This window comes from Vicugna pacos, chromosome 15 (assembly GCF_048564905.1).
Source record: "Vicugna pacos chromosome 15, VicPac4, whole genome shotgun sequence".
Classification (NCBI taxonomy): Eukaryota; Metazoa; Chordata; class Mammalia; order Artiodactyla; family Camelidae; genus Vicugna; species Vicugna pacos.
In genome coordinates, this window is record NC_133001.1 from 10816848 (window position 1) to 10843939 (window position 27092).

A 27092-nucleotide genomic window follows, 5' to 3' on the forward strand; every position below is an offset into this window, starting at 1 on the left:
TGACCTGAAAGTTACCAGGGGATGTCTGGCCTTGAATGTAGGGGCTTTTGCCCTTTGCCAGCCCATCGCCAGTAACAGTGCTGTAGTTTCCCTCGCGACTTCCTCTGATGCTTGACCCCTCAGCCTTTGGCCCAGGCTGCCCTTCCCCGGAAGCGCCCTCGCTTCCCCCTGTGTGCACTGGGTTGTGTCTCTGAAGACCCAGTGCGGGCTTCCCAGCGCCCCGTGGCCTAGCGACCTGCCACGGGCTCTCCTGTCCCTTGTGCCGCTCGCCCTATGCCTCCGCCCTGGGTTGGAGAGCGGTCAGACTTCTGCGTGCCGGGTCGTCTTCCTGGCTCCCTCCCGGTGGCTTAGAGTCGAGAGAAGGGCCCCCCCCCCCCTTTCATGTGTATCGGCAGCTCCTCCCAGGGGAGAGGGCTTATGACCTGAGAGGTGGCGTGCGTACTTGTTGTCCCCATGACTAACTGGGGGGAAGACCCCGTGCGTGAGTGTGATGGTTTCTGGCGTTCGGTTCTTGTTTAATTGCCCTCTTGTGTTCCTAGGGGTTGGCGACCGAGCCAGAGGCTGGCAGGCCAGCAGCCGATAGCCAGACGTTTGGACTTGCTCCAGGGCCAGTAACAGCGCATGACACGTTGAGCTGTGTTGATGGAGCTGGCCCCACTGACACCTTCGGTAAGTTAGTGTACACGTCTGGGGGTTTTCTGTCCCTCTCTTGTCTTGATCAGGCGTCTGTCCAGAAACTCAGTTTTCGGAGGGAGCAGTGCAGCTCTGCGGTAGAGTGAACGCATGCTTAGCAGGCAGGGGCTTCCTGGACTCGATGCCCACTGCCTCCCTTAAACAGAACGCCCACTGTGAAACACCTGAAAGGTGTAGGTCCTGGCACAGCATCCGTCCCCTTTTGGGCGGTTGGCCTTTGCCACCTGTCCTCACAGAGATCCCAGCACGACGGCGCTTCTCCTTCCAGGAGGTGCTTCGGCCCCCTGACCTCCTTTTGTGCCCCTTGGTTGCCCTGAAACACGCATGAGTTGGGGATAGGTGAGGAGAGGAGGGGGGTTTGAAGTTCCCAGAGGTTCGTGTCCCCATTAATGTACCTGTGACTCCTTCTTACAGGCCCCGTGACAGTGCCCCAGAGCGGAGAACCGGACGAGGCCGACTTCTTTCCTGATGAAGAGGTACCGTCTCCCTTTGTCACTGTTCTTCTCCTTCGTTCGGTGGGTGGTAAGCGTCAGGGCACGCTGCAGCGGGGACGCCTGGGTGCTTTGAGCCTGCGTCCCCAAGTTTGCATTTGCCCGGGAAGGTCTGCGGGCTTACAAGGTCTATCCCAGTGCACACCTACTACAGTTACCGGGTGCTTCACGTCGTGTGACTGCACGACGCACCTGCAGTAATTTTGCAGGCTCACCCCGTGAAACGGGTGTCTGTAGCTACGTGGCGTGGCCCAGTTCTTCTCCGTTAGCCTTTGTGAGGGGACGCTGGAGGCGGGCAGAGCCCTGTGGCAGTCAGGTGCTTTGCTGTCGTCGTTTGATCTTGGCTTTTTTTCCTGTGGCCATCCTGACCTGAAAGTTACCAGGGGATGTCTGGCCTTGAATGTAGGGGCTTTTGCCCTTTGCCAGCCCATCGCCAGTAACAGTGCTGTAGTTTCCCTCGCGACTTCCTCTGATGCTTGACCCCTCAGCCTTTGGCCCAGGCTGCCCTTCCCCGGAAGCGCCCTCGCTTCCCCCTGTGTGCACTGGGTTGTGTCTCTGAAGACCCAGTGCGGGCTTCCCAGCGCCCCGTGGCCTAGCGACCTGCCACGGGCTCTCCTGTCCCTTGTGCCGCTCGCCCTATGCCTCCGCCCTGGGTTGGAGAGCGGTCAGACTTCTGCGTGCCGGGTCGTCTTCCTGGCTCCCTCCCGGTGGCTTAGAGTCGAGAGAAGGGCCCCCCCCCCCCCCCTTTCATGTGTATCGGCAGCTCCTCCCAGGGGAGAGGGCTTATGACCTGAGAGGTGGCGTGCGTACTTGTTGTCCCCATGACTAACTGGGGGGAAGACCCCGTGCGTGAGTGTGATGGTTTCTGGCGTTCGGTTCTTGTTTAATTGCCCTCTTGTGTTCCTAGGGGTTGGCGACCGAGCCAGAGGCTGGCAGGCCAGCAGCCGATAGCCAGACGTTTGGACTTGCTCCAGGGCCAGTAACAGCGCATGACACGTTGAGCTGTGTTGATGGAGCTGGCCCCACTGACACCTTCGGTAAGTTAGTGTACACGTCTGGGGGTTTTCTGTCCCTCTCTTGTCTTGATCAGGCGTCTGTCCAGAAACTCAGTTTTCGGAGGGAGCAGTGCAGCTCTGCGGTAGAGTGAACGCATGCTTAGCAGGCAGGGGCTTCCTGGACTCGATGCCCACTGCCTCCCTTAAACAGAACGCCCACTGTGAAACACCTGAAAGGTGTAGGTCCTGGCACAGCATCCGTCCCCTTTTGGGCGGTTGGCCTTTGCCACCTGTCCTCACAGAGATCCCAGCACGACGGCGCTTCTCCTTCCAGGAGGTGCTTCGGCCCCCTGACCTCCTTTTGTGCCCCTTGGTTGCCCTGAAACACGCATGAGTTGGGGATAGGTGAGGAGAGGAGGGGGGTTTGAAGTTCCCAGAGGTTCGTGTCCCCATTAATGTACCTGTGACTCCTTCTTACAGGCCCCGTGACAGTGCCCCAGAGCGGAGAACCGGACGAGGCCGACTTCTTTCCTGATGAAGAGGTACCGTCTCCCTTTGTCACTGTTCTTCTCCTTCGTTCGGTGGGTGGTAAGCGTCAGGGCACGCTGCAGCGGGGACGCCTGGGTGCTTTGAGCCTGCGTCCCCAAGTTTGCATTTGCCCGGGAAGGTCTGCGGGCTTACAAGGTCTATCCCAGTGCACACCTACTACAGTTACCGGGTGCTTCACGTCGTGTGACTGCACGACGCACCTGCAGTAATTTTGCAGGCTCACCCCGTGAAACGGGTGTCTGTAGCTACGTGGCGTGGCCCAGTTCTTCTCCGTTAGCCTTTGTGAGGGGACGCTGGAGGCGGGCAGAGCCCTGTGGCAGTCAGGTGCTTTGCTGTCGTCGTTTGATCTTGGCTTTTTTTCCTGTGGCCATCCTGACCTGAAAGTTACCAGGGGATGTCTGGCCTTGAATGTAGGGGCTTTTGCCCTTTGCCAGCCCATCGCCAGTAACAGTGCTGTAGTTTCCCTCGCGACTTCCTCTGATGCTTGACCCCTCAGCCTTTGGCCCAGGCTGCCCTTCCCCGGAAGCGCCCTCGCTTCCCCCTGTGTGCACTGGGTTGTGTCTCTGAAGACCCAGTGCGGGCTTCCCAGCGCCCCGTGGCCTAGCGACCTGCCACGGGCTCTCCTGTCCCTTGTGCCGCTCGCCCTATGCCTCCGCCCTGGGTTGGAGAGCGGTCAGACTTCTGCGTGCCGGGTCGTCTTCCTGGCTCCCTCCCGGTGGCTTAGAGTCGAGAGAAGGGCCCCCCCCCCCCCTTTCATGTGTATCGGCAGCTCCTCCCAGGGGAGAGGGCTTATGACCTGAGAGGTGGCGTGCGTACTTGTTGTCCCCATGACTAACTGGGGGGAAGACCCCGTGCGTGAGTGTGATGGTTTCTGGCGTTCGGTTCTTGTTTAATTGCCCTCTTGTGTTCCTAGGGGTTGGCGACCGAGCCAGAGGCTGGCAGGCCAGCAGCCGATAGCCAGACGTTTGGACTTGCTCCAGGGCCAGTAACAGCGCATGACACGTTGAGCTGTGTTGATGGAGCTGGCCCCACTGACACCTTCGGTAAGTTAGTGTACACGTCTGGGGGTTTTCTGTCCCTCTCTTGTCTTGATCAGGCGTCTGTCCAGAAACTCAGTTTTCGGAGGGAGCAGTGCAGCTCTGCGGTAGAGTGAACGCATGCTTAGCAGGCAGGGGCTTCCTGGACTCGATGCCCACTGCCTCCCTTAAACAGAACGCCCACTGTGAAACACCTGAAAGGTGTAGGTCCTGGCACAGCATCCGTCCCCTTTTGGGCGGTTGGCCTTTGCCACCTGTCCTCACAGAGATCCCAGCACGACGGCGCTTCTCCTTCCAGGAGGTGCTTCGGCCCCCTGACCTCCTTTTGTGCCCCTTGGTTGCCCTGAAACACGCATGAGTTGGGGATAGGTGAGGAGAGGAGGGGGGTTTGAAGTTCCCAGAGGTTCGTGTCCCCATTAATGTACCTGTGACTCCTTCTTACAGGCCCCGTGACAGTGCCCCAGAGCGGAGAACCGGACGAGGCCGACTTCTTTCCTGATGAAGAGGTACCGTCTCCCTTTGTCACTGTTCTTCTCCTTCGTTCGGTGGGTGGTAAGCGTCAGGGCACGCTGCAGCGGGGACGCCTGGGTGCTTTGAGCCTGCGTCCCCAAGTTTGCATTTGCCCGGGAAGGTCTGCGGGCTTACAAGGTCTATCCCAGTGCACACCTACTACAGTTACCGGGTGCTTCACGTCGTGTGACTGCACGACGCACCTGCAGTAATTTTGCAGGCTCACCCCGTGAAACGGGTGTCTGTAGCTACGTGGCGTGGCCCAGTTCTTCTCCGTTAGCCTTTGTGAGGGGACGCTGGAGGCGGGCAGAGCCCTGTGGCAGTCAGGTGCTTTGCTGTCGTCGTTTGATCTTGGCTTTTTTTCCTGTGGCCATCCTGACCTGAAAGTTACCAGGGGATGTCTGGCCTTGAATGTAGGGGCTTTTGCCCTTTGCCAGCCCATCGCCAGTAACAGTGCTGTAGTTTCCCTCGCGACTTCCTCTGATGCTTGACCCCTCAGCCTTTGGCCCAGGCTGCCCTTCCCCGGAAGCGCCCTCGCTTCCCCCTGTGTGCACTGGGTTGTGTCTCTGAAGACCCAGTGCGGGCTTCCCAGCGCCCCGTGGCCTAGCGACCTGCCACGGGCTCTCCTGTCCCTTGTGCCGCTCGCCCTATGCCTCCGCCCTGGGTTGGAGAGCGGTCAGACTTCTGCGTGCCGGGTCGTCTTCCTGGCTCCCTCCCGGTGGCTTAGAGTCGAGAGAAGGGCCCCCCCCCCCCCCTTTCATGTGTATCGGCAGCTCCTCCCAGGGGAGAGGGCTTATGACCTGAGAGGTGGCGTGCGTACTTGTTGTCCCCATGACTAACTGGGGGGAAGACCCCGTGCGTGAGTGTGATGGTTTCTGGCGTTCGGTTCTTGTTTAATTGCCCTCTTGTGTTCCTAGGGGTTGGCGACCGAGCCAGAGGCTGGCAGGCCAGCAGCCGATAGCCAGACGTTTGGACTTGCTCCAGGGCCAGTAACAGCGCATGACACGTTGAGCTGTGTTGATGGAGCTGGCCCCACTGACACCTTCGGTAAGTTAGTGTACACGTCTGGGGGTTTTCTGTCCCTCTCTTGTCTTGATCAGGCGTCTGTCCAGAAACTCAGTTTTCGGAGGGAGCAGTGCAGCTCTGCGGTAGAGTGAACGCATGCTTAGCAGGCAGGGGCTTCCTGGACTCGATGCCCACTGCCTCCCTTAAACAGAACGCCCACTGTGAAACACCTGAAAGGTGTAGGTCCTGGCACAGCATCCGTCCCCTTTTGGGCGGTTGGCCTTTGCCACCTGTCCTCACAGAGATCCCAGCACGACGGCGCTTCTCCTTCCAGGAGGTGCTTCGGCCCCCTGACCTCCTTTTGTGCCCCTTGGTTGCCCTGAAACACGCATGAGTTGGGGATAGGTGAGGAGAGGAGGGGGGTTTGAAGTTCCCAGAGGTTCGTGTCCCCATTAATGTACCTGTGACTCCTTCTTACAGGCCCCGTGACAGTGCCCCAGAGCGGAGAACCGGACGAGGCCGACTTCTTTCCTGATGAAGAGGTACCGTCTCCCTTTGTCACTGTTCTTCTCCTTCGTTCGGTGGGTGGTAAGCGTCAGGGCACGCTGCAGCGGGGACGCCTGGGTGCTTTGAGCCTGCGTCCCCAAGTTTGCATTTGCCCGGGAAGGTCTGCGGGCTTACAAGGTCTATCCCAGTGCACACCTACTACAGTTACCGGGTGCTTCACGTCGTGTGACTGCACGACGCACCTGCAGTAATTTTGCAGGCTCACCCCGTGAAACGGGTGTCTGTAGCTACGTGGCGTGGCCCAGTTCTTCTCCGTTAGCCTTTGTGAGGGGACGCTGGAGGCGGGCAGAGCCCTGTGGCAGTCAGGTGCTTTGCTGTCGTCGTTTGATCTTGGCTTTTTTTCCTGTGGCCATCCTGACCTGAAAGTTACCAGGGGATGTCTGGCCTTGAATGTAGGGGCTTTTGCCCTTTGCCAGCCCATCGCCAGTAACAGTGCTGTAGTTTCCCTCGCGACTTCCTCTGATGCTTGACCCCTCAGCCTTTGGCCCAGGCTGCCCTTCCCCGGAAGCGCCCTCGCTTCCCCCTGTGTGCACTGGGTTGTGTCTCTGAAGACCCAGTGCGGGCTTCCCAGCGCCCCGTGGCCTAGCGACCTGCCACGGGCTCTCCTGTCCCTTGTGCCGCTCGCCCTATGCCTCCGCCCTGGGTTGGAGAGCGGTCAGACTTCTGCGTGCCGGGTCGTCTTCCTGGCTCCCTCCCGGTGGCTTAGAGTCGAGAGAAGGGCCCCCCCCCCCCCCCTTTCATGTGTATCGGCAGCTCCTCCCAGGGGAGAGGGCTTATGACCTGAGAGGTGGCGTGCGTACTTGTTGTCCCCATGACTAACTGGGGGGAAGACCCCGTGCGTGAGTGTGATGGTTTCTGGCGTTCGGTTCTTGTTTAATTGCCCTCTTGTGTTCCTAGGGGTTGGCGACCGAGCCAGAGGCTGGCAGGCCAGCAGCCGATAGCCAGACGTTTGGACTTGCTCCAGGGCCAGTAACAGCGCATGACACGTTGAGCTGTGTTGATGGAGCTGGCCCCACTGACACCTTCGGTAAGTTAGTGTACACGTCTGGGGGTTTTCTGTCCCTCTCTTGTCTTGATCAGGCGTCTGTCCAGAAACTCAGTTTTCGGAGGGAGCAGTGCAGCTCTGCGGTAGAGTGAACGCATGCTTAGCAGGCAGGGGCTTCCTGGACTCGATGCCCACTGCCTCCCTTAAACAGAACGCCCACTGTGAAACACCTGAAAGGTGTAGGTCCTGGCACAGCATCCGTCCCCTTTTGGGCGGTTGGCCTTTGCCACCTGTCCTCACAGAGATCCCAGCACGACGGCGCTTCTCCTTCCAGGAGGTGCTTCGGCCCCCTGACCTCCTTTTGTGCCCCTTGGTTGCCCTGAAACACGCATGAGTTGGGGATAGGTGAGGAGAGGAGGGGGGTTTGAAGTTCCCAGAGGTTCGTGTCCCCATTAATGTACCTGTGACTCCTTCTTACAGGCCCCGTGACAGTGCCCCAGAGCGGAGAACCGGACGAGGCCGACTTCTTTCCTGATGAAGAGGTACCGTCTCCCTTTGTCACTGTTCTTCTCCTTCGTTCGGTGGGTGGTAAGCGTCAGGGCACGCTGCAGCGGGGACGCCTGGGTGCTTTGAGCCTGCGTCCCCAAGTTTGCATTTGCCCGGGAAGGTCTGCGGGCTTACAAGGTCTATCCCAGTGCACACCTACTACAGTTACCGGGTGCTTCACGTCGTGTGACTGCACGACGCACCTGCAGTAATTTTGCAGGCTCACCCCGTGAAACGGGTGTCTGTAGCTACGTGGCGTGGCCCAGTTCTTCTCCGTTAGCCTTTGTGAGGGGACGCTGGAGGCGGGCAGAGCCCTGTGGCAGTCAGGTGCTTTGCTGTCGTCGTTTGATCTTGGCTTTTTTTCCTGTGGCCATCCTGACCTGAAAGTTACCAGGGGATGTCTGGCCTTGAATGTAGGGGCTTTTGCCCTTTGCCAGCCCATCGCCAGTAACAGTGCTGTAGTTTCCCTCGCGACTTCCTCTGATGCTTGACCCCTCAGCCTTTGGCCCAGGCTGCCCTTCCCCGGAAGCGCCCTCGCTTCCCCCTGTGTGCACTGGGTTGTGTCTCTGAAGACCCAGTGCGGGCTTCCCAGCGCCCCGTGGCCTAGCGACCTGCCACGGGCTCTCCTGTCCCTTGTGCCGCTCGCCCTATGCCTCCGCCCTGGGTTGGAGAGCGGTCAGACTTCTGCGTGCCGGGTCGTCTTCCTGGCTCCCTCCCGGTGGCTTAGAGTCGAGAGAAGGGCCCCCCCCCCCCCCCTTTCATGTGTATCGGCAGCTCCTCCCAGGGGAGAGGGCTTATGACCTGAGAGGTGGCGTGCGTACTTGTTGTCCCCATGACTAACTGGGGGGAAGACCCCGTGCGTGAGTGTGATGGTTTCTGGCGTTCGGTTCTTGTTTAATTGCCCTCTTGTGTTCCTAGGGGTTGGCGACCGAGCCAGAGGCTGGCAGGCCAGCAGCCGATAGCCAGACGTTTGGACTTGCTCCAGGGCCAGTAACAGCGCATGACACGTTGAGCTGTGTTGATGGAGCTGGCCCCACTGACACCTTCGGTAAGTTAGTGTACACGTCTGGGGGTTTTCTGTCCCTCTCTTGTCTTGATCAGGCGTCTGTCCAGAAACTCAGTTTTCGGAGGGAGCAGTGCAGCTCTGCGGTAGAGTGAACGCATGCTTAGCAGGCAGGGGCTTCCTGGACTCGATGCCCACTGCCTCCCTTAAACAGAACGCCCACTGTGAAACACCTGAAAGGTGTAGGTCCTGGCACAGCATCCGTCCCCTTTTGGGCGGTTGGCCTTTGCCACCTGTCCTCACAGAGATCCCAGCACGACGGCGCTTCTCCTTCCAGGAGGTGCTTCGGCCCCCTGACCTCCTTTTGTGCCCCTTGGTTGCCCTGAAACACGCATGAGTTGGGGATAGGTGAGGAGAGGAGGGGGGTTTGAAGTTCCCAGAGGTTCGTGTCCCCATTAATGTACCTGTGACTCCTTCTTACAGGCCCCGTGACAGTGCCCCAGAGCGGAGAACCGGACGAGGCCGACTTCTTTCCTGATGAAGAGGTACCGTCTCCCTTTGTCACTGTTCTTCTCCTTCGTTCGGTGGGTGGTAAGCGTCAGGGCACGCTGCAGCGGGGACGCCTGGGTGCTTTGAGCCTGCGTCCCCAAGTTTGCATTTGCCCGGGAAGGTCTGCGGGCTTACAAGGTCTATCCCAGTGCACACCTACTACAGTTACCGGGTGCTTCACGTCGTGTGACTGCACGACGCACCTGCAGTAATTTTGCAGGCTCACCCCGTGAAACGGGTGTCTGTAGCTACGTGGCGTGGCCCAGTTCTTCTCCGTTAGCCTTTGTGAGGGGACGCTGGAGGCGGGCAGAGCCCTGTGGCAGTCAGGTGCTTTGCTGTCGTCGTTTGATCTTGGCTTTTTTTCCTGTGGCCATCCTGACCTGAAAGTTACCAGGGGATGTCTGGCCTTGAATGTAGGGGCTTTTGCCCTTTGCCAGCCCATCGCCAGTAACAGTGCTGTAGTTTCCCTCGCGACTTCCTCTGATGCTTGACCCCTCAGCCTTTGGCCCAGGCTGCCCTTCCCCGGAAGCGCCCTCGCTTCCCCCTGTGTGCACTGGGTTGTGTCTCTGAAGACCCAGTGCGGGCTTCCCAGCGCCCCGTGGCCTAGCGACCTGCCACGGGCTCTCCTGTCCCTTGTGCCGCTCGCCCTATGCCTCCGCCCTGGGTTGGAGAGCGGTCAGACTTCTGCGTGCCGGGTCGTCTTCCTGGCTCCCTCCCGGTGGCTTAGAGTCGAGAGAAGGGCCCCCCCCCCCCCCCTTTCATGTGTATCGGCAGCTCCTCCCAGGGGAGAGGGCTTATGACCTGAGAGGTGGCGTGCGTACTTGTTGTCCCCATGACTAACTGGGGGGAAGACCCCGTGCGTGAGTGTGATGGTTTCTGGCGTTCGGTTCTTGTTTAATTGCCCTCTTGTGTTCCTAGGGGTTGGCGACCGAGCCAGAGGCTGGCAGGCCAGCAGCCGATAGCCAGACGTTTGGACTTGCTCCAGGGCCAGTAACAGCGCATGACACGTTGAGCTGTGTTGATGGAGCTGGCCCCACTGACACCTTCGGTAAGTTAGTGTACACGTCTGGGGGTTTTCTGTCCCTCTCTTGTCTTGATCAGGCGTCTGTCCAGAAACTCAGTTTTCGGAGGGAGCAGTGCAGCTCTGCGGTAGAGTGAACGCATGCTTAGCAGGCAGGGGCTTCCTGGACTCGATGCCCACTGCCTCCCTTAAACAGAACGCCCACTGTGAAACACCTGAAAGGTGTAGGTCCTGGCACAGCATCCGTCCCCTTTTGGGCGGTTGGCCTTTGCCACCTGTCCTCACAGAGATCCCAGCACGACGGCGCTTCTCCTTCCAGGAGGTGCTTCGGCCCCCTGACCTCCTTTTGTGCCCCTTGGTTGCCCTGAAACACGCATGAGTTGGGGATAGGTGAGGAGAGGAGGGGGGTTTGAAGTTCCCAGAGGTTCGTGTCCCCATTAATGTACCTGTGACTCCTTCTTACAGGCCCCGTGACAGTGCCCCAGAGCGGAGAACCGGACGAGGCCGACTTCTTTCCTGATGAAGAGGTACCGTCTCCCTTTGTCACTGTTCTTCTCCTTCGTTCGGTGGGTGGTAAGCGTCAGGGCACGCTGCAGCGGGGACGCCTGGGTGCTTTGAGCCTGCGTCCCCAAGTTTGCATTTGCCCGGGAAGGTCTGCGGGCTTACAAGGTCTATCCCAGTGCACACCTACTACAGTTACCGGGTGCTTCACGTCGTGTGACTGCACGACGCACCTGCAGTAATTTTGCAGGCTCACCCCGTGAAACGGGTGTCTGTAGCTACGTGGCGTGGCCCAGTTCTTCTCCGTTAGCCTTTGTGAGGGGACGCTGGAGGCGGGCAGAGCCCTGTGGCAGTCAGGTGCTTTGCTGTCGTCGTTTGATCTTGGCTTTTTTTCCTGTGGCCATCCTGACCTGAAAGTTACCAGGGGATGTCTGGCCTTGAATGTAGGGGCTTTTGCCCTTTGCCAGCCCATCGCCAGTAACAGTGCTGTAGTTTCCCTCGCGACTTCCTCTGATGCTTGACCCCTCAGCCTTTGGCCCAGGCTGCCCTTCCCCGGAAGCGCCCTCGCTTCCCCCTGTGTGCACTGGGTTGTGTCTCTGAAGACCCAGTGCGGGCTTCCCAGCGCCCCGTGGCCTAGCGACCTGCCACGGGCTCTCCTGTCCCTTGTGCCGCTCGCCCTATGCCTCCGCCCTGGGTTGGAGAGCGGTCAGACTTCTGCGTGCCGGGTCGTCTTCCTGGCTCCCTCCCGGTGGCTTAGAGTCGAGAGAAGGGCCCCCCCCCCCCCCCTTTCATGTGTATCGGCAGCTCCTCCCAGGGGAGAGGGCTTATGACCTGAGAGGTGGCGTGCGTACTTGTTGTCCCCATGACTAACTGGGGGGAAGACCCCGTGCGTGAGTGTGATGGTTTCTGGCGTTCGGTTCTTGTTTAATTGCCCTCTTGTGTTCCTAGGGGTTGGCGACCGAGCCAGAGGCTGGCAGGCCAGCAGCCGATAGCCAGACGTTTGGACTTGCTCCAGGGCCAGTAACAGCGCATGACACGTTGAGCTGTGTTGATGGAGCTGGCCCCACTGACACCTTCGGTAAGTTAGTGTACACGTCTGGGGGTTTTCTGTCCCTCTCTTGTCTTGATCAGGCGTCTGTCCAGAAACTCAGTTTTCGGAGGGAGCAGTGCAGCTCTGCGGTAGAGTGAACGCATGCTTAGCAGGCAGGGGCTTCCTGGACTCGATGCCCACTGCCTCCCTTAAACAGAACGCCCACTGTGAAACACCTGAAAGGTGTAGGTCCTGGCACAGCATCCGTCCCCTTTTGGGCGGTTGGCCTTTGCCACCTGTCCTCACAGAGATCCCAGCACGACGGCGCTTCTCCTTCCAGGAGGTGCTTCGGCCCCCTGACCTCCTTTTGTGCCCCTTGGTTGCCCTGAAACACGCATGAGTTGGGGATAGGTGAGGAGAGGAGGGGGGTTTGAAGTTCCCAGAGGTTCGTGTCCCCATTAATGTACCTGTGACTCCTTCTTACAGGCCCCGTGACAGTGCCCCAGAGCGGAGAACCGGACGAGGCCGACTTCTTTCCTGATGAAGAGGTACCGTCTCCCTTTGTCACTGTTCTTCTCCTTCGTTCGGTGGGTGGTAAGCGTCAGGGCACGCTGCAGCGGGGACGCCTGGGTGCTTTGAGCCTGCGTCCCCAAGTTTGCATTTGCCCGGGAAGGTCTGCGGGCTTACAAGGTCTATCCCAGTGCACACCTACTACAGTTACCGGGTGCTTCACGTCGTGTGACTGCACGACGCACCTGCAGTAATTTTGCAGGCTCACCCCGTGAAACGGGTGTCTGTAGCTACGTGGCGTGGCCCAGTTCTTCTCCGTTAGCCTTTGTGAGGGGACGCTGGAGGCGGGCAGAGCCCTGTGGCAGTCAGGTGCTTTGCTGTCGTCGTTTGATCTTGGCTTTTTTTCCTGTGGCCATCCTGACCTGAAAGTTACCAGGGGATGTCTGGCCTTGAATGTAGGGGCTTTTGCCCTTTGCCAGCCCATCGCCAGTAACAGTGCTGTAGTTTCCCTCGCGACTTCCTCTGATGCTTGACCCCTCAGCCTTTGGCCCAGGCTGCCCTTCCCCGGAAGCGCCCTCGCTTCCCCCTGTGTGCACTGGGTTGTGTCTCTGAAGACCCAGTGCGGGCTTCCCAGCGCCCCGTGGCCTAGCGACCTGCCACGGGCTCTCCTGTCCCTTGTGCCGCTCGCCCTATGCCTCCGCCCTGGGTTGGAGAGCGGTCAGACTTCTGCGTGCCGGGTCGTCTTCCTGGCTCCCTCCCGGTGGCTTAGAGTCGAGAGAAGGGCCCCCCCCCCCCCCCTTTCATGTGTATCGGCAGCTCCTCCCAGGGGAGAGGGCTTATGACCTGAGAGGTGGCGTGCGTACTTGTTGTCCCCATGACTAACTGGGGGGAAGACCCCGTGCGTGAGTGTGATGGTTTCTGGCGTTCGGTTCTTGTTTAATTGCCCTCTTGTGTTCCTAGGGGTTGGCGACCGAGCCAGAGGCTGGCAGGCCAGCAGCCGATAGCCAGACGTTTGGACTTGCTCCAGGGCCAGTAACAGCGCATGACACGTTGAGCTGTGTTGATGGAGCTGGCCCCACTGACACCTTCGGTAAGTTAGTGTACACGTCTGGGGGTTTTCTGTCCCTCTCTTGTCTTGATCAGGCGTCTGTCCAGAAACTCAGTTTTCGGAGGGAGCAGTGCAGCTCTGCGGTAGAGTGAACGCATGCTTAGCAGGCAGGGGCTTCCTGGACTCGATGCCCACTGCCTCCCTTAAACAGAACGCCCACTGTGAAACACCTGAAAGGTGTAGGTCCTGGCACAGCATCCGTCCCCTTTTGGGCGGTTGGCCTTTGCCACCTGTCCTCACAGAGATCCCAGCACGACGGCGCTTCTCCTTCCAGGAGGTGCTTCGGCCCCCTGACCTCCTTTTGTGCCCCTTGGTTGCCCTGAAACACGCATGAGTTGGGGATAGGTGAGGAGAGGAGGGGGGTTTGAAGTTCCCAGAGGTTCGTGTCCCCATTAATGTACCTGTGACTCCTTCTTACAGGCCCCGTGACAGTGCCCCAGAGCGGAGAACCGGACGAGGCCGACTTCTTTCCTGATGAAGAGGTACCGTCTCCCTTTGTCACTGTTCTTCTCCTTCGTTCGGTGGGTGGTAAGCGTCAGGGCACGCTGCAGCGGGGACGCCTGGGTGCTTTGAGCCTGCGTCCCCAAGTTTGCATTTGCCCGGGAAGGTCTGCGGGCTTACAAGGTCTATCCCAGTGCACACCTACTACAGTTACCGGGTGCTTCACGTCGTGTGACTGCACGACGCACCTGCAGTAATTTTGCAGGCTCACCCCGTGAAACGGGTGTCTGTAGCTACGTGGCGTGGCCCAGTTCTTCTCCGTTAGCCTTTGTGAGGGGACGCTGGAGGCGGGCAGAGCCCTGTGGCAGTCAGGTGCTTTGCTGTCGTCGTTTGATCTTGGCTTTTTTTCCTGTGGCCATCCTGACCTGAAAGTTACCAGGGGATGTCTGGCCTTGAATGTAGGGGCTTTTGCCCTTTGCCAGCCCATCGCCAGTAACAGTGCTGTAGTTTCCCTCGCGACTTCCTCTGATGCTTGACCCCTCAGCCTTTGGCCCAGGCTGCCCTTCCCCGGAAGCGCCCTCGCTTCCCCCTGTGTGCACTGGGTTGTGTCTCTGAAGACCCAGTGCGGGCTTCCCAGCGCCCCGTGGCCTAGCGACCTGCCACGGGCTCTCCTGTCCCTTGTGCCGCTCGCCCTATGCCTCCGCCCTGGGTTGGAGAGCGGTCAGACTTCTGCGTGCCGGGTCGTCTTCCTGGCTCCCTCCCGGTGGCTTAGAGTCGAGAGAAGGGCCCCCCCCCCCCCCCTTTCATGTGTATCGGCAGCTCCTCCCAGGGGAGAGGGCTTATGACCTGAGAGGTGGCGTGCGTACTTGTTGTCCCCATGACTAACTGGGGGGAAGACCCCGTGCGTGAGTGTGATGGTTTCTGGCGTTCGGTTCTTGTTTAATTGCCCTCTTGTGTTCCTAGGGGTTGGCGACCGAGCCAGAGGCTGGCAGGCCAGCAGCCGATAGCCAGACGTTTGGACTTGCTCCAGGGCCAGTAACAGCGCATGACACGTTGAGCTGTGTTGATGGAGCTGGCCCCACTGACACCTTCGGTAAGTTAGTGTACACGTCTGGGGGTTTTCTGTCCCTCTCTTGTCTTGATCAGGCGTCTGTCCAGAAACTCAGTTTTCGGAGGGAGCAGTGCAGCTCTGCGGTAGAGTGAACGCATGCTTAGCAGGCAGGGGCTTCCTGGACTCGATGCCCACTGCCTCCCTTAAACAGAACGCCCACTGTGAAACACCTGAAAGGTGTAGGTCCTGGCACAGCATCCGTCCCCTTTTGGGCGGTTGGCCTTTGCCACCTGTCCTCACAGAGATCCCAGCACGACGGCGCTTCTCCTTCCAGGAGGTGCTTCGGCCCCCTGACCTCCTTTTGTGCCCCTTGGTTGCCCTGAAACACGCATGAGTTGGGGATAGGTGAGGAGAGGAGGGGGGTTTGAAGTTCCCAGAGGTTCGTGTCCCCATTAATGTACCTGTGACTCCTTCTTACAGGCCCCGTGACAGTGCCCCAGAGCGGAGAACCGGACGAGGCCGACTTCTTTCCTGATGAAGAGGTACCGTCTCCCTTTGTCACTGTTCTTCTCCTTCGTTCGGTGGGTGGTAAGCGTCAGGGCACGCTGCAGCGGGGACGCCTGGGTGCTTTGAGCCTGCGTCCCCAAGTTTGCATTTGCCCGGGAAGGTCTGCGGGCTTACAAGGTCTATCCCAGTGCACACCTACTACAGTTACCGGGTGCTTCACGTCGTGTGACTGCACGACGCACCTGCAGTAATTTTGCAGGCTCACCCCGTGAAACGGGTGTCTGTAGCTACGTGGCGTGGCCCAGTTCTTCTCCGTTAGCCTTTGTGAGGGGACGCTGGAGGCGGGCAGAGCCCTGTGGCAGTCAGGTGCTTTGCTGTCGTCGTTTGATCTTGGCTTTTTTTCCTGTGGCCATCCTGACCTGAAAGTTACCAGGGGATGTCTGGCCTTGAATGTAGGGGCTTTTGCCCTTTGCCAGCCCATCGCCAGTAACAGTGCTGTAGTTTCCCTCGCGACTTCCTCTGATGCTTGACCCCTCAGCCTTTGGCCCAGGCTGCCCTTCCCCGGAAGCGCCCTCGCTTCCCCCTGTGTGCACTGGGTTGTGTCTCTGAAGACCCAGTGCGGGCTTCCCAGCGCCCCGTGGCCTAGCGACCTGCCACGGGCTCTCCTGTCCCTTGTGCCGCTCGCCCTATGCCTCCGCCCTGGGTTGGAGAGCGGTCAGACTTCTGCGTGCCGGGTCGTCTTCCTGGCTCCCTCCCGGTGGCTTAGAGTCGAGAGAAGGGCCCCCCCCCCCCCCCTTTCATGTGTATCGGCAGCTCCTCCCAGGGGAGAGGGCTTATGACCTGAGAGGTGGCGTGCGTACTTGTTGTCCCCATGACTAACTGGGGGGAAGACCCCGTGCGTGAGTGTGATGGTTTCTGGCGTTCGGTTCTTGTTTAATTGCCCTCTTGTGTTCCTAGGGGTTGGCGACCGAGCCAGAGGCTGGCAGGCCAGCAGCCGATAGCCAGACGTTTGGACTTGCTCCAGGGCCAGTAACAGCGCATGACACGTTGAGCTGTGTTGATGGAGCTGGCCCCACTGACACCTTCGGTAAGTTAGTGTACACGTCTGGGGGTTTTCTGTCCCTCTCTTGTCTTGATCAGGCGTCTGTCCAGAAACTCAGTTTTCGGAGGGAGCAGTGCAGCTCTGCGGTAGAGTGAACGCATGCTTAGCAGGCAGGGGCTTCCTGGACTCGATGCCCACTGCCTCCCTTAAACAGAACGCCCACTGTGAAACACCTGAAAGGTGTAGGTCCTGGCACAGCATCCGTCCCCTTTTGGGCGGTTGGCCTTTGCCACCTGTCCTCACAGAGATCCCAGCACGACGGCGCTTCTCCTTCCAGGAGGTGCTTCGGCCCCCTGACCTCCTTTTGTGCCCCTTGGTTGCCCTGAAACACGCATGAGTTGGGGATAGGTGAGGAGAGGAGGGGGGTTTGAAGTTCCCAGAGGTTCGTGTCCCCATTAATGTACCTGTGACTCCTTCTTACAGGCCCCGTGACAGTGCCCCAGAGCGGAGAACCGGACGAGGCCGACTTCTTTCCTGATGAAGAGGTACCGTCTCCCTTTGTCACTGTTCTTCTCCTTCGTTCGGTGGGTGGTAAGCGTCAGGGCACGCTGCAGCGGGGACGCCTGGGTGCTTTGAGCCTGCGTCCCCAAGTTTGCATTTGCCCGGGAAGGTCTGCGGGCTTACAAGGTCTATCCCAGTGCACACCTACTACAGTTACCGGGTGCTTCACGTCGTGTGACTGCACGACGCACCTGCAGTAATTTTGCAGGCTCACCCCGTGAAACGGGTGTCTGTAGCTACGTGGCGTGGCCCAGTTCTTCTCCGTTAGCCTTTGTGAGGGGACGCTGGAGGCGGGCAGAGCCCTGTGGCAGTCAGGTGCTTTGCTGTCGTCGTTTGATCTTGGCTTTTTTTCCTGTGGCCATCCTGACCTGAAAGTTACCAGGGGATGTCTGGCCTTGAATGTAGGGGCTTTTGCCCTTTGCCAGCCCATCGCCAGTAACAGTGCTGTAGTTTCCCTCGCGACTTCCTCTGATGCTTGACCCCTCAGCCTTTGGCCCAGGCTGCCCTTCCCCGGAAGCGCCCTCGCTTCCCCCTGTGTGCACTGGGTTGTGTCTCTGAAGACCCAGTGCGGGCTTCCCAGCGCCCCGTGGCCTAGCGACCTGCCACGGGCTCTCCTGTCCCTTGTGCCGCTCGCCCTATGCCTCCGCCCTGGGTTGGAGAGCGGTCAGACTTCTGCGTGCCGGGTCGTCTTCCTGGCTCCCTCCCGGTGGCTTAGAGTCGAGAGAAGGGCCCCCCCCCCCCCCCTTTCATGTGTATCGGCAGCTCCTCCCAGGGGAGAGGGCTTATGACCTGAGAGGTGGCGTGCGTACTTGTTGTCCCCATGACTAACTGGGGGGAAGACCCCGTGCGTGAGTGTGATGGTTTCTGGCGTTCGGTTCTTGTTTAATTGCCCTCTTGTGTTCCTAGGGGTTGGCGACCGAGCCAGAGGCTGGCAGGCCAGCAGCCGATAGCCAGACGTTTGGACTTGCTCCAGGGCCAGTAACAGCGCATGACACGTTGAGCTGTGTTGATGGAGCTGGCCCCACTGACACCTTCGGTAAGTTAGTGTACACGTCTGGGGGTTTTCTGTCCCTCTCTTGTCTTGATCAGGCGTCTGTCCAGAAACTCAGTTTTCGGAGGGAGCAGTGCAGCTCTGCGGTAGAGTGAACGCATGCTTAGCAGGCAGGGGCTTCCTGGACTCGATGCCCACTGCCTCCCTTAAACAGAACGCCCACTGTGAAACACCTGAAAGGTGTAGGTCCTGGCACAGCATCCGTCCCCTTTTGGGCGGTTGGCCTTTGCCACCTGTCCTCACAGAGATCCCAGCACGACGGCGCTTCTCCTTCCAGGAGGTGCTTCGGCCCCCTGACCTCCTTTTGTGCCCCTTGGTTGCCCTGAAACACGCATGAGTTGGGGATAGGTGAGGAGAGGAGGGGGGTTTGAAGTTCCCAGAGGTTCGTGTCCCCATTAATGTACCTGTGACTCCTTCTTACAGGCCCCGTGACAGTGCCCCAGAGCGGAGAACCGGACGAGGCCGACTTCTTTCCTGATGAAGAGGTACCGTCTCCCTTTGTCACTGTTCTTCTCCTTCGTTCGGTGGGTGGTAAGCGTCAGGGCACGCTGCAGCGGGGACGCCTGGGTGCTTTGAGCCTGCGTCCCCAAGTTTGCATTTGCCCGGGAAGGTCTGCGGGCTTACAAGGTCTATCCCAGTGCACACCTACTACAGTTACCGGGTGCTTCACGTCGTGTGACTGCACGACGCACCTGCAGTAATTTTGCAGGCTCACCCCGTGAAACGGGTGTCTGTAGCTACGTGGCGTGGCCCAGTTCTTCTCCGTTAGCCTTTGTGAGGGGACGCTGGAGGCGGGCAGAGCCCTGTGGCAGTCAGGTGCTTTGCTGTCGTCGTTTGATCTTGGCTTTTTTTCCTGTGGCCATCCTGACCTGAAAGTTACCAGGGGATGTCTGGCCTTGAATGTAGGGGCTTTTGCCCTTTGCCAGCCCATCGCCAGTAACAGTGCTGTAGTTTCCCTCGCGACTTCCTCTGATGCTTGACCCCTCAGCCTTTGGCCCAGGCTGCCCTTCCCCGGAAGCGCCCTCGCTTCCCCCTGTGTGCACTGGGTTGTGTCTCTGAAGACCCAGTGCGGGCTTCCCAGCGCCCCGTGGCCTAGCGACCTGCCACGGGCTCTCCTGTCCCTTGTGCCGCTCGCCCTATGCCTCCGCCCTGGGTTGGAGAGCGGTCAGACTTCTGCGTGCCGGGTCGTCTTCCTGGCTCCCTCCCGGTGGCTTAGAGTCGAGAGAAGGGCCCCCCCCCCCCCCCTTTCATGTGTATCGGCAGCTCCTCCCAGGGGAGAGGGCTTATGACCTGAGAGGTGGCGTGCGTACTTGTTGTCCCCATGACTAACTGGGGGGAAGACCCCGTGCGTGAGTGTGATGGTTTCTGGCGTTCGGTTCTTGTTTAATTGCCCTCTTGTGTTCCTAGGGGTTGGCGACCGAGCCAGAGGCTGGCAGGCCAGCAGCCGATAGCCAGACGTTTGGACTTGCTCCAGGGCCAGTAACAGCGCATGACACGTTGAGCTGTGTTGATGGAGCTGGCCCCACTGACACCTTCGGTAAGTAGTTGATGAACATGCATGATAGTTTTTTTCTCTGTCGTAATAGCTAGTGTGCCAGGGTAAATTTTTTAGCTCAGTTAGGGATAGAATGTATGCATTACAGGTAGTAATATTCGGTTCAGTTTTCAGTTCTCAAAAAAATATTATGAAATTCTGCTCTTTGTAAATATATATGTTATGACCATTTGTTGTTAATGATTTCCATTTAACATCTATCTTTATAGCTGTCCCATGTTTGATGATGTTTTTCGTCCAGAAAATGGTACAACCTTTGAAAGTGCTTTTCTTCTTTATTATATAGTAATATGCATGAGTGGCAGTTGATGTATATGTGTGTTCAAAATTTAATTTGTAAGTATTCTCATTTATGTGTCTGTACCTTAGTTTTATATGTAACATTTCATCTTTTCATTTAGGTATCCAGGAAGATACAGAATCATCTTCTTATTTAGAGGTAGTATTCTATTTTTATTATTATTAGTATCGCCTTTAAATATTAACTAGTTTTGTTAATACATAAGTGAAGGGATGCTTTGAGGTTAGTTTCTCTTTTTGCGTTTTCCCATCCATATTTTTCTTATGTTTTTGAATCTTCCATTAAGAAATTCTTTGAGTGCTAAAGGTCTTACTAGTACCTAGTATCCTCTTGTTAATTTTCCAGTCTTACCTAATGAAACCAGTGTTTATAGCCCAGAAAGCAATGCTTATTTGTCCTATGGAATCGATTTGACTTCTTGAGTTGTTTTCTCTAAAAAGTAGAGTTATTCTTTTTCAGCCTGTGACCAATTGTGTGTATTTCTTATAAATGGATTTGTCCAACTCTCAAGGCATATTCAGAGAAAAGTGTTTTGGGTCAAAAAGAAGACTGTTTTCATATTGTTATGTTTTGTTTTATGTTTTTGCCAATTTGACCTTCAAAAGCAAATGCCTGTGAGTTGGAAATATTACAGTTTTCTTGTCAAGTAGATCTGCAGGGATAGTTTCATGTAAATCAAAAGCATGGTGAAGATTAGTAAATATGTGGGGTTAGTATACCAATAGTTTGGGTTAGTGACATTGTAATGAGGACAGCCCATATTGGATAGTTAGTGTGGCCTGCATGTTGTACTTTGATCGTGACCGTAGTTGAAGTATTGTAAGTAACAATGGTGGAGTGTTCTAAGCTTACAGCTGTGAAGAGAGGTAAATTGACCCTGAACTCTTGGATCTAGACAGATGCTGCCTAGTGGCACAGCACTGTATTTCAAGTCAGCAGATATGTTGGCATCTTTGTTCTGTCATGCATAAGCTGTGGGGTCTTGGAAAAACTTGTTGGAGCTGTTTGAATGTCAGTGACCTTGTTGGTAAAAGGGCACTGGCACTTAACTCTGAGGTGTGTGCAGTGAACAAATGTAACAAATGTGAAAAGATGTCATCTGCAAATGGTGCTATAAAGTGTGAGACAGGATGATCACAGTGACAATGAATGACTTACTAAGTGCTGAGAACACTTTTTGACACCTGAAGGACAAGAAAATGGCAGTGGATAGTTAAGAATGGGAAAGTTAGAGTGGGCATGTGGAGTTCTCATTTAAATGGGGGTATGTCGTGTTTTAGTAGACTATTAGTGGAGATCTCTGATAGGTATAGAGTGATTTGGTGCTTGTCGGCATCTTGAGATTTTCGATGTTTTGACCTTAAAGAAATTCCTGCTTCTGAACACCAACTGCGTGCCAGGCAGTTAAGACACTGAACTGACCGAAGGGTTGAGGGGTTAGGCTGTAGTGGTAGGAACAGAAGGACAAGTAAACAGGAATATTCTGTCAATCACAGTAAGTCCTTCAGGTAAAGGAAATGGAGAACTTTAGTTTTTGACAGAAGGGGCGTGTCTGTAGTTATGATGGGTGTGGAGTAAGAGTGGAATTCACTTAGTTGGCACAGATCAGAATGTGACCAAAGCTGCCAAGGGAAGGACGGGAAGGAGCCAGTGACGTGAAGGCCCAGGGAAGGAACACTCTGGACAGAGAGAAATCCTTGTAGTTTTTTGAAGAATTGCGTAACTGTACTTAAAGATTCCGCTGTTATTAAGACATCAATGTTTTTCTTATTACTTTGCTACTTTATTCAACTAGTTTTCCTAACTATAAAAGTTTTATCAAATAATAAGATTTGCTAAGCCATTGTTTACTGAAATGAAGCAGCTTCTACAGTGTTCTGTCAGTACTCAATGTGACAGACTCCAAGGTTTGTTTTCATGTCAAGGATCTCAATTTAATACTAAATCCGTATCTGTCGTTAGAAATATTTTAAATTTATAGCAAGTATATTTATGAAAGTACTTGTTTTAAAATAAGTGCATTTTAAGTTTTGCTTTTTTATTGAAGTGTGGTCAATTTACCATGTTAGTTTCACATGTACTACAAAGCAATTCAATTTTACCTACAAAAATGCGTATTTTTAAATATATCTTCATTTTTGTGGGGGAATGTAGAATGAAGTTAGGTGTTTTGAAGTTAATTCTTTGTTGAAATGTGAATATAAGTCAATATTTTGCCTGTGAAAATACTTGCTCTGGCTTTCCATGTTCAGCTTACTGAATCAAAAGCCAAATGAAAATAAAAGATAGGCTTGTTCTAGAGAATGTATATGAAGTTTTCTATTTATATGTTTGGTTTCCCAAGATACTCTTCTCTTGTTTTTAAGTCTTAATTGCTTTTAAAATAGGAAGGCTTTTTTTTTTAAGTTTTGAAATGCAGGGATTTTCTTAGGGATTAGGAATTCTTTATGCGACTCATTATTAATATTGATTTTAACAGAGTATCTCTGAGAGTCTACCACAAATGTATGTGGATATTTCATCTGGAGCTGCAGGTCAAACAGGAAAAAATATATTAAGTGGACAAGTAGAAGGTAAGACCTGTATTTTATTAAAAAGCCATCTGACAGAATGTTGATTTCCAACATGAATTCTGATATATTCTAAAAGCCAAAGAAAAATCACCTGGTGAAGGTATAGTGAGGGAAAAATGAGAAAAGGAGGTAAATTTTATAACTTAGGTGTCAACGACAGATTAAATTGAGAGTGCCATTTAAGGAGCTTAATTGTTTCATTTCAGGATGCTCTGTGACCTAAGGACAGTCAGAAAATGAGGCAGGAAAGAGGGGATGAAGAATGAGAGCGGCAGAGGGGACAGGCAGTAAATGAAGGGAAAGGAGGTAGGGGCCTGTGGGAGAGGGTGGGAAGGTAGATCAGTTCTTTGGAAAAAGAAAGTGTCTGAAATGTGAGATGGACCTGAAGTGAGCTTCCAGCACCGTAGCTTGTCCGAGAAGCACGAATGTTCCCACTGTCCCCATATTCCTCATTGTTGGGCAGGCAGTGAGGACTGAGGTGCCTGATCACGCAGAGCTGGGTTTTACCTGCCGTGGGTGAACACAAGCAGATGTGGGCAGCTGTAAATGTCTGGACCTTCATGTCATGTAGTGTGTTGCTGCCTTACAGGATGGTGTCACCTAGGCCAAAAGAGAATAAGGAAGAGGAAGAGAGCAGGGTGTGTTATGGGGGGTGAGGGGGGCAGGGAAGCTGTTTCCTGATAAATAGTCCATTAGAAAGTTTGCAACTTCTAATGCAGTTTCAATTTGGAGAAGTGTTATAGTGGGCACGTGAGGCTAGATTTTTCAGAAGGATCAGTTAAGTCGAGTAGACTCGGTATAGACGAGACTGTCTCAAATTTTAACTAGTCACCTGGGGACCCATTGAAAAGTGTGCATTCTGAACAGTAGGCCTGAGATTCTGCATTTCTAATGAGTTCTAAGCTGACACTCTTGTTGCTTGTCTTGAGACCACGCTCAGAATAGCAAGAGGGTAGATTTGTGTTTAGAGAAATCTGGGAGAAGAGCCACTAGAGAATTCAAGACATAAAGCATCAAGGAAAAGCGTAATTTTGTTTTTCTTTCTGAGCACGTTTATAGCCAGAGGGAGGCAAAGAGTTGAAGCAGAAATTACCGATGTAAGTTCCTGCCATTAAGCAGAGAGAAAAAAGAAGTGGTGGGGATAATCCATCAAAAGAATATAAAAGGGGGGAAGAATTAAGACCACAGATCTAGAGCTACCTTTGAAAAGGGAAGGATACAGTGAAAGGAAAGAGAAAGAAAAGGTGATAGGTGATCTGGGAACTGATGAGGAAACTTGAGAGAACTCCTTTCAGATGGCGTCATATGTTTGCACTGAAGCAAGATTAGATCATTGCCACTGCAGAGAATTCCGGAAGCAGGAAGGGGCTAGAACTGGGGTAAACCACAGCCACTCCTCACAACTGTCAGACATCAAGACTATATGTTGAATTGGCATTTGTTACTCAAATGAGATTAATTTCTGTATGGAAGCACTAGCTTTTTTTTTTTTTTTTTTAGGATAGCTAATTTTTTGATGATTCTCTCATAGAAAGGCTTTTAAACATTAGCATGAGGTACCAAACCAAACTAATTTTGGAAACAGAAGAAATTAATAGCATTCATTTCCTAAATGCTAAAAATGTTTTCAGTGAATACTACAGTGATCTTGAAATATAAAAGACTTAATATCTAATAATTCTGTGGCAATTAAATTAATTTTTTACCTTTTCAATAACCTTATGTCAATATTGAAAACCTAATATACATTATTTCTTAGGTGTGTCTTACATACCTTCTTGCACGAGTGGGTCAAGAAACTTCAAGATGACAGCTGAGACCACGTCCACTCCAACAGCACAGGCCTCTCACCGCTCCACCTTTGCCACTGGTCTACTCCACCACCAGTTTGCCATGGATAACGATACTGCTGCAATTGTGGTTGACAGCGGCTCCGGCATGTGCAAGGCCGGCTTCGCGGGCAACAATGCCCCCCAGGCCGTCTTCCCCTCCGTCGTGGGACGCCCCCGGTACCAGGGCGTCATGGTAGGCATGGACCAGAAGGACTCCTATGTAGGTAATGAGGCCCAAAGCAAGAGAGGCATCCTGACCCTCAAGTACCCCATGGAACACGGCATTGTCACCAACTGGGATGACATGGAGAAGATCTGGCACCACACCTTCTATAATGAGCTGCGCGTGGCCCCAGAGGAGCACCCCTTGCTGCTGACTGAGGCCGCACTGAACCCCAAGGCCAACCGTGAGAAGATGGTTCAGATCATGTTCGAGACCTTCAACATCCCAGCCATGTACATGGCCATCCAGGCTGTGCTGTCCTTGTACACCTCTGGCCGCACCACTGGCATTGTGATGGACTCTGGTGATGGGGTCACTCACACTGTGCCCACCTACGAGGGGCATGCCCTCCCCCACGCCACCCTGCATCTGGACCTGGCTGGCCGGGACCTGACGGACTACCTTATGAAGATCCTCATGGAACGTGGCTACAGGTTCACCACCACGGCCGAGCGGGAAATCGTGCGTGACATCAAAGAGAAGCTCTGCTACGTCGCCCTGGACTTGGAGCAGGAGATGGCCACTGCCGCCTCCAGCTCCTCCCTGGAGAAGAGCTATGAGCTGCCCGATGGTCAGGTCATCACCATTGGCAGCGAGCGCTTCCGCTGCCCTGAGGCTCTCTTCCAGCCCGCTTTCCTGGGCCTGGAAGCCTGTGGCATCCACGAGACTACCTTCAACTCCATCATGAAGTGTGACATGGACATCCGCAAGAACCTCTATGCCAACACGGTGCTGTCTGGCGGGACCACCATGTACCCCGGCATCACCGGCAGGATGCAGAAGGAGCTCACTGCCCTGGCCCCCAGCACGGTGAAGGTCAAGATCATTGCGCCCTCTGAGCGCAAGTACTCCGTGTGGATGGGCGGCTCCATCCTGGCCTCGCTGCCCACCTTCCAGCAGATGTGGATCAGCAACCAAGAGTATGATGAGTTTGGTCCCTCCATCGTCCACCACAAGTGCTTCTAGGCGGACTGAGTTACCTTCCACCCTTTTCATGACAAAACCTAACTTGCACAGAAAAGGTGACGAGATTGGCATAGTTTTATTTTTTTTGTTTTGAATTTTTTTTTTTTTGGTACTGACTCAGGACTTAAAAACTGGAACAGTGAAGGTGACAGCAGGCAGTTGGATCAAGCATCCCCAAAGTTCTACCTTGTGGCTGAGGACTTCGTACATTTTTTAAAATAGTCATTTCGAATATAAGATGCATTGTTATAGGAAGTCCCTTGCCTTCCTGAAAGCTGCCCCACTTCTCTAAGGAGAAGGGCCAGTCCTTGCCTAAATCCACACAGGGGAGGGTGATGGCATTGCTTTTGTGTAAGTGATGGTCTCCAAAAAAAAAAAAAATTACCTTAAATCTTGCTTTTGTTTTACTTTAATGATCAGCCCCCCTTTTTTGTCCCCAAACTTGAGATGTATGAAGGCTTTTGGTCCCCTTGAGAGTAGGCTGAGGCATGGAGGCAGCCAGGGTTTACCTGTACACTGACTTGAGACCAGTTCGATAAAGTGTACAGCTTTAAAAAAAGGGGGGTGGGGGATCAGCCAAGATGGTGGAGTAGAAGAATCCTCGTAGCTCACCATCTCCCACAAATACACCAAAACTCACATCCATGGACCCACCCAGCCAAGCAGAGCACCTGCTGAACTCTGACAGAACATTGCCTTCTTCAAAAGACGGAGACACCACAAATATGGTAGGAAAAAAGTAGAAGTAAAATAACTTGGGACTAGTCCTGCAGGGAGGAAGCTGCATAGGAGAAATAGCGTTCACTTGCTGGGTCTACCCCTCTCCAAGGGAGAGGTCATTGGGACTGAGGGGGATCCTCCAAGGCCCAGATCTATATGAAATAGCTCTTGACAAACAGAACTAAGTTAAATGGGCACAGAGGTTCTCTGCAACCCCTAGCCCTAGAGGGAAAGTGGCAGGTGGAGGACAGGACAAGCTGCCTGAGCCAGGCGGAGGACAGGCAGGCTGCACAGAGGCAATCCCAGGGAACTATAGGGTATTTCACACTGTGGATTAGTGGGTACACAGGGCAGAAAAACCTGGGCCCTCCAAAAAATACTAAAGAAAAAAAAAAAGCAACATGGCTGATGTGCCCTGAGGGGAAGGGTACAATATCTCCTACCTCTGAAAATCTGTCGAGTCAAGAGGCGGTGCTCAGACACAGCTTCCATATCCTCCAGTGCTTAGCACCCAGGTGTGGCGTGGTTGAAACCTGAATCCATACCTAAGGGCTTAGCAGCCTCAAAGGGCAGACTGAGACTTGTTCATAGCGCAAGGCAGATAGGATAGTTCTGTCCTGGGAACTCTTGAGAACTTAATCCTCCAAGACAAACAAGGAGCTGAGTTTGGGCACAAATCATGGGTGGCGCTGTTCTGCTGTCTCCTGGAGTGCAGACCCGAGGTGGAGCGGGCAGCTGCACAGAGCAGGGGAGTGATCTGCACTGGGAGAGGGCAGGTGGCTACCTGCCTTCTTGGCAGGAGTGCAGTACATGACCGTGGCATAAGGAAGGATGTAACCCACCCGCCCACTGTGTAAGAGCGCAGCACCTGACTGCAGTTTTGGGAGGGGATGTGATCTGCTTGCCGACCTGCACTGGGAGCAGCACAGACCAGGGGCTTGGCCAACGGAGGGGTTCTGAATGCAGCGAGCTCAGTTCATGCAGCAGGGAGAGGACAGAAAGACCTCTCGATAAAACCATTAAGAGCACACGGTCTCCACGAGAACACAACCACTTTATTTCTTTTTCTCTTTTTCATCTGTTCTATTTTCTATTACCTTTTGAATTTTTAAATTTTTAAACAACTGTATATGTTTCCCATTTTAATCCCTTTAAAATATTTCTTTTAT

At 54.7% G+C, this 27092-nt stretch overlaps 2 protein-coding genes across 2 annotated transcripts in view; both read left to right on the plus strand.

Annotated features, from left to right (window-relative positions):
• LOC140685997 (uncharacterized) overlaps nt 1–19298 on the plus strand; it is a 47319-nt gene extending 28021 nt beyond the window's left edge. The window contains exons 16-40 of the mRNA XM_072938388.1: nt 540–669; nt 1108–1169; nt 2092–2221; nt 2660–2721; nt 3642–3771; nt 4210–4271; nt 5193–5322; nt 5761–5822; nt 6745–6874; nt 7313–7374; nt 8297–8426; nt 8865–8926; nt 9849–9978; nt 10417–10478; nt 11401–11530; nt 11969–12030; nt 12953–13082; nt 13521–13582; nt 14505–14634; nt 15073–15134; nt 16057–16186; nt 16625–16686; nt 17609–17738; nt 18177–18238; nt 19161–19298. Coding sequence (XP_072794489.1) covers nt 540–669; nt 1108–1169; nt 2092–2221; nt 2660–2721; nt 3642–3771; nt 4210–4271; nt 5193–5322; nt 5761–5822; nt 6745–6874; nt 7313–7374; nt 8297–8426; nt 8865–8926; nt 9849–9978; nt 10417–10478; nt 11401–11530; nt 11969–12030; nt 12953–13082; nt 13521–13582; nt 14505–14634; nt 15073–15134; nt 16057–16186; nt 16625–16686; nt 17609–17738; nt 18177–18238; nt 19161–19298 — 2442 coding nt within the window. The remainder of the gene's footprint in view (nt 1–539; nt 670–1107; nt 1170–2091; nt 2222–2659; nt 2722–3641; nt 3772–4209; nt 4272–5192; nt 5323–5760; nt 5823–6744; nt 6875–7312; nt 7375–8296; nt 8427–8864; nt 8927–9848; nt 9979–10416; nt 10479–11400; nt 11531–11968; nt 12031–12952; nt 13083–13520; nt 13583–14504; nt 14635–15072; nt 15135–16056; nt 16187–16624; nt 16687–17608; nt 17739–18176; nt 18239–19160) is intronic.
• Nucleotides 19299–19710: 412 nt separating this feature from the next.
• LOC140685654 (actin, cytoplasmic 1-like) lies at nt 19711–25390 on the plus strand. Its single transcript, XM_072937611.1, has 3 exons — nt 19711–19747; nt 22089–22182; nt 23942–25390. The coding sequence occupies exons 2-3, from the start codon at nt 22113–22115 to the stop codon at nt 25201–25203; spliced, it is 1332 nt and encodes a 443-aa protein (XP_072793712.1). The 5' UTR covers nt 19711–19747; nt 22089–22112; the 3' UTR covers nt 25204–25390.
• The last annotated feature ends 1702 nt before the right edge of the window (nt 25391–27092 follow it).

Bases quoted from the DNA above. Each gene is read 5' to 3' on its own strand.
- LOC140685654 (XM_072937611.1), top strand. From the start codon at position 22,113: ATGTATGTGGATATTTCATCTGGAGCTGCAGGTCAAACAGGAAAAAAT. The intron at 22,183-23,941 runs GTAAGACCTGTA...ATTATTTCTTAG, and splicing joins ATTAAGTGGACAAGTAGAAG to GTGTGTCTTACATACCTTCT.